The sequence below is a fragment of the Gorilla gorilla genome, chromosome 4, assembly GCF_029281585.2.
Source record: "Gorilla gorilla gorilla isolate KB3781 chromosome 4, NHGRI_mGorGor1-v2.1_pri, whole genome shotgun sequence".
NCBI lineage: Eukaryota > Metazoa > Chordata > Mammalia > Primates > Hominidae > Gorilla > Gorilla gorilla.
This window is the reverse complement of record NC_073228.2, coordinates 27,969,572-27,975,571: the sequence shown is the minus strand read 5'-3', so window position 1 is coordinate 27,975,571 and position 6,000 is coordinate 27,969,572. Positions and strand designations below refer to the sequence as shown.

The 6,000-nt window shown below is 48.3% G+C and overlaps 1 protein-coding gene across 1 annotated transcript in view; it reads right to left on the bottom strand.

Moving 5' to 3' along the window:
* Positions 1 to 530: 530 nt before the first annotated feature.
* Positions 531 to 6,000, bottom strand: part of ERN1 (endoplasmic reticulum to nucleus signaling 1) — a 91,132-nt gene continuing 85,662 nt past the window's right edge. The window contains exon 22 of the mRNA XM_055386855.2: positions 531 to 5,588. Within this exon, the coding sequence (XP_055242830.1) occupies positions 5,376 to 5,588 (213 nt within the window). The 3' untranslated portion in view covers positions 531 to 5,375. The remainder of the gene's footprint in view (positions 5,589 to 6,000) is intronic.

Below are 6,000 nucleotides of genomic sequence, written 5' to 3'. Positions count from 1 at the left end.
TGCAAGAGCAAGTGGAGCCTCACCTGATTTCTCCATAGAGAGGGTGCAGGGGAAGGAGCAGGTGTGTTGGGAGGATTGCAAAGTCCAAGCAGACGTCAGCTGAGCTCATTCCACACGCCGCTGACCCACTCTTTGGGGGCACTCCCAGCCCTTGTTGGCCTCAATGGCATTTCTTCCCTCCTGGGTTTCCTGGTCTGGTATCCTACCTACTGTACACATGCCCCAAACTCTGCTTTGAAGCCCAATTCTCACCACGTGGCATGACTGTCCCAGCTGGCCACCTTCCTGGAATTCAGCCCAAATCAGTACTTTTGGGAACTTCCTGCAAGGTTTCAAAGAAGCTTCTCTGACACACAGCCACCATGGAGGGTGTTCCAGTCCCCGGACCCTGCTGTGGACATGAGGACACTCATCCCCCACCGGCCGAGCCAGCTGCAAAGGCCTCATAATCCAGCCCCGGCCACCCAGAAGGACAGTGAGCACAGCCTGTCTGAGAATGGTATTTGAATCTTTAAGAAAATGAGACTGACTCCAAAATCTAAAACTACCTTTATTGTGGTTGGCTTGACATAAGATGCCGCCATCAGCAGAATTATAAAACTGTACAGGAGGCACAAAAATAGGCTGTTTAACTTAGATAATGACCCTCATGTCTTCAAGCTTTAAAAATGCACATAAAAGTTGTACAATCTGGCAGTTTATAAAATATAAAGCTAAAAAGAGGATTTTGGGTTCCACAAAGAAGACTGTATCACACAATTAACATGTACTAATTAAACAATTAACCATCCACACAGAAGACATAATGGCACAGAATTCTTAAAAATCACCTAAAAATTAACATTTTACCCCGACCAAATTAATCACCCTTTAATAATAAGACTACTGTAAAGCATCCATCCCATGGAAGGATACAGTATCACTTTTCCAGTTTTAAAATGGTCAAGGGTGTTGTCCAAAACAAATCTGATGTGCTTTAAGCAAGTACAATTGTAACTGGATACATTTCAGAGTAAAAATTAAATAAATATAAATAGGTTAAATAAATAGGTCATTGCAAAAAGAACACTACACAAGGTTTACATCTGAGAATGCAGAGTAGGTGACTGGTAATGCTTTCTAGGTAAGTGGGGACTCCCCATCACAGCTTTAGGGACACTGAAAAGGAATACTGTATCCACCAAACACACACACAGTACACAGGGGAGGTGGGGGGGCTTTGGCCAAAGTGTTGGTTAAGGCTGCTCCAGTGGGAGGCTCACTGCAGTCACGTTCTTTGTGGCTTTCCAACGTCTACAGAAAGAATTTAAGCGCCGGTACAAAAAATCAGAACCAGAGTTACTCACGGGAAATCACTGTTTCATAAAGAAGGAGGGGAGTAGACCATTGGGTTTAAAAGATGATGTCCAACCTGGGAGGGTGGAATTTCGGCTCACCTGGAGAGGATGCCTGATGACTTCCTGCCAGGAGAAGCCAAAGCCAGGACATAGTCAACCAAAATAACTCCAGGTTGGTGAGGGAAGGGACAAGGAAAAGAAACACTGGGAAATTCAAAGAAAGGCAATCTCAGACACTAAAAGAGCAGAGAGAGAAAGCGACATGGGGAACTTAAAGAGGCTCCTTCCAGGGCGCTGGGCTTCTCTTCCAGCACAGAAGGCTGCAAAAGTGGAACTGGCCCCCAGTTCCCAGAGGATCACAAGGCCAAGGATCCAATGGGCACACCATGAGGACCCAAGGAAAGGACAGAGAAAGGAACGGCTCTGGGAAAGCCAAACCTGGCCAAAGTCCAACTTCCTGAAAAGAAAGCAGCCAAGAGGAGAACGGCTTGTACAATCCAAAGGTCCCCCCATCTGCATGAACGGTTTGATCAGCAACCAATTAATCTCTCACTGCAGCAAGAAAAGAATTGCCAAAGATAACTGAATCGTATGCACACAAAACCTTACCAAAGGCTCGGGGTCAACTCTGATAAGGCCCTTTCTTCTAGAGTTGGTGGCAAGAAACTGCTGGATTTACTCACCTGCAGATCTTCCAGAACATCTATCTGTAACTGATCAGAGTGATGTCTCCTTGGAAGGGCCTCTGACCACCACTGCACTGAGAACACGGCGGGAGTGAGAACACCTGCGCACCCAGGATTTCACACTTAGCCGCTAGATTGCTTCACAGCTAATCAGGGAAATGCCAATGTTCCCCAGGTGAAAATGTTTTGGTGCCTAATGACTTGTGGAGCACTTCAAAAACTGAGATTAGGCCGGGTGCGGTGGCTCAAGCCTGTAATCCCAGCACTTTGGGAGGCTGAGGCAGGCGGATCACGAGGTTAGGAGATTGAGACCATCCTGCCTAACATGGGGAAACCCCGTCTCTACTAAAAAAAAATATAAAAAATTAGCCGAGCGTGGTGGCACACACCTGTAATCCCAGCTACTCGGGAGGCTGAGGCAGGAGAATCGCTTGAACCCAGGAGGCGGAGGTTGCAGTGAGCTGAGATCGTGCCACTGCACTCCAGCCTGGGTGACAGAGCGAGACTCTGTCTCAAAAAAACAAAAAACAAACGAAAAAACACTGAAATTAAAAAGACTCAAGAAGCAACAAGAGAAATTCTGGCACACATGCCCAAGAGAGGTTTAGTAAGACAAGATTTAAATAAGTCATAGTGTCCTTTGGATTCCTAACAGATGTGACCAAGCTCCATCTTGAAGATAGCGTACAGTACTTCTAAAAAGCTCAACAGCCTTCCAGGATTGGAGAAGTCCCATAACCTGAACTACAGACCAAACAGCTAAGCCGCAACACGATATGTGATGGTGCAGAGCTGTTCTGGCCTGAAAAGAACTTTCCACTTGCTGAGCACAGTGGGAAACCAGAATTCTCGAGACTAGAACTGGATACACCAGATGATGCCCAAGGTGTTTTCACGACAAGTACCCACACGAGATCTCTTCAAACAAACTCCCCAGAGGATGGACGGGAACCAGGGCTCCTAAAGGTGACTAAGAGGAAAGACCAGAGGTGACCGGACCAGATCCCTGTGATTCTGGGACAGAAGAGATGTAAACCACAAACACGCGCCCTTCCCCACACACTTTGGTTTCTTTGTGGCAGCAACACTTTTTTATTGTTCTCTCATCACAAGTTTTAGGAAAGCAGAAGTTTTGCCTGTCTTGTTCATCGCTGTATCTCCAGCACCCTATATTCTGCCTAGCTCAATACACTAAGTGCTCAAATAAAATACATTGAATAAATGATTTTGAGAAATCTGGGTGGTTAGAAACTAGTATGATAAGCAGAAAAGGCATCGGAAACAGTTGTCTCTAGGCAAGTGGGGCTAAAACAGGGAGATGACACAAAATTGGGTCACTAGAAATCACCTGGGTACTCCCAAAGAGACAACCTGTGCTGAGAACGAGCTGGGCGGGGGGCACTCCCTGTGGCAGTCCTGCTAAATCACTCGTGGCACCTTCTCCACCTTCTGATCCTCTCTTGGGTTACTGCCAAAGCCCACAGGTAAAGCACCTTGCAGCCGTATGGGGAGCTCTGTCTCAGGCCACCTGGCATGCGGCATGGGAGCAGCAGGAAACGCAGTCTGGCCACATTTCTGAACAACACACAGCCTTGCTTAGAAGACGCCAAGGACAGCGACCAAGGGCCAAGGTTCCAAGGCCTAAGTGAGGTAATTGATGAGATTTAAGGATGTAGGATCACGTTAATAGTAGGGAAAAAAGTCACTTTAGCTATGATGAAAGGAAGGGAACTGAATTCTACAAAGGTAGAATGAGAGCTTTTGATGAGTAACCATGATACAAATACACAAACAGAAAACATCTTACAACATGAAGAAACAGTGATTTCTCTGTGAGTAAAATTCAACAATTCCATTCTTAATATTGAATGGAATCTCTGAGTTCACCAGGCCTGAGCTGCAATGATCCCCCAACTGGCTGGAGAAAGTACATGGACAACATCTCCTTACACGGTAGGCTGATTGCATTTTAACCTCTAAGGCTCTTGGGAGAGAAAAGACAAAGTTTTGACTGAAACTAAAGCTAAAAATTATGTTAAGTTTAGAAAAAAAAATATGGTACAAACAATTTAGAGACTATTTCTTTGATACTGTTCAATACATTTACATAGTGTTGCTATAATGTTTTACTCTTCAGCATTAGAGAATGTTCTATACATGAACACTCTTGAGGGGATGGTGATTTTTGGTACCACAAAAAATAGAAGATGTATTCTATCTTGCATTTATTCTTCACAAGAAAGCTTCAAGTTTAGCTTACTTATGCTGACATAGCATTCTACAGTATAATCAAAATATAGTTATTAAAATTTGCCAAGAAAAACAAAAAAGCTGGCCCATGAAGCACACAGTGACCCTGGCCTTTGCCACCCACCCTGGCCCTGACTCACCACGAGCCTCTTGTTCCACCAGCCTTGGGGACGAAGGAGTTTGACTGCCTACTCGCTGGCCCAGGGCTTTCTCCTGGTGACCAGGAGGGTCCCATTCGGCGGCCTCCCTCTGGTCCTGAAGGCTAGCCCCTGTCTGGGTCTTCGCTGCTCTCCTTGAAGGCCAGGGAACTCTTTACCTCTTGCCCCAGGCGCTCCTGAGCACCACCCCCAGATGGCCCGGGACACACCCACCAAAGGCCACTGTTCTGGCCACTGGCACTGGGCCACAGCTGCCTCCAGAACAGAGCAGCCTCTTCATTTCTGAGACCTGCAGACAAAACCCCACCTGCCAGCATGCATAGCTGACCGGTCCCTAATGCCACGCCTCATGCTCATGGCTCCTGCTGCCTCTGCAGAAACACTAGTTAACAGTGACCTGGGCTACTCTGGGCACATCTGTGATCAATGAGAAATCTCATACTGCAGGACGACACCCTCTGAACTCCGTCCTCCCGCTCCTCAGCATCCCCCACCTCTCAAGTCCGGTCTCCAGTGAAGGCTGTACTTGGTGCATCTCAGCCTAGCTGTCCCAGCACGCAAGCAAAATGTAGGATTCCTTCCTCTCCCTTCCTGAAAGGCCTGTAGACTGACATTAAGCAGGAATTTAAAAAGTCTGAAGCAAGTTTATCCAGTAGATGGCTGGGGGTGCTACTCGCGCTGTCTCTGAGGCCCTCCTTTGCAGACATCATGACCGTAAGGCTTTTGGGGCCAGCATCTTCCCACTTTCCTGTAGGTCACGAGGGGCCACTTCTCCCACTTCCTGGGGTCAGCACTGTCCTCTGTGGGCTGCAGAGCAGGCAGCTCAAGGCACTTGGTTTGGGAAGCCTGGTCTCCCTGCAAAGCCGGGAGGCATCAAGCTCTAATTGTGGTGACCAGGCCCTCAGTCACAGCTGGGGCCACCAGAACAGAGGGGCCGCCCTCGCTCAGAGGGCGTCTGGAGTCACTGGGGGCTGGGGCTCTGGGGGCTCGTGGAAGTAGTAGGGCTGGAAGAGTCTCTCGTGGCTGCACAGCTCCATGGCCCGGTAGGTGTGTGCGAGGAGGTGGGGGAAGCGAGATGTGAAGTAGCACATGAAGTCGTCGGGGAGGGACCCCAGCGTCTCCCGCACCTCTGCAGGCAGCTCCCGGTAGTGGTGCTTCTGCAAAGAGTTAGAAAGCTCGGGAGATTAGAAAGGGGTTAGAAAGCTCGGGAAATGTTGGCAAAACACCCTTTCATCATTCAAGGAAGAGACAGAATGTGAGTGTTGGTTTTTGGTAAAGAAAAAGAAAAAAGGCTTATGTATCCAAGAATCCAGCCCCATCATCTCGCCTGCTCCCCTCACTCAGGAGGAGGCCTTGAAGTGAGCAAGGCCCAGCCAGTCCAGGGGGTGCTCAGGCCTTCTGTGACAGTCAGGACCTGGAGACACTCCTGGCCACCTCAGGAGGAGTAAAGTCGCCTGAGATTGGAGTGTCCGTCCCAGCGGGGTCCCCGCATTTGAGGTATGTTTATACATGTTTACACACAGTGGCTGCATCAGACAGGGAGAGGGCCCCACAAAAGTCAGCGACCAG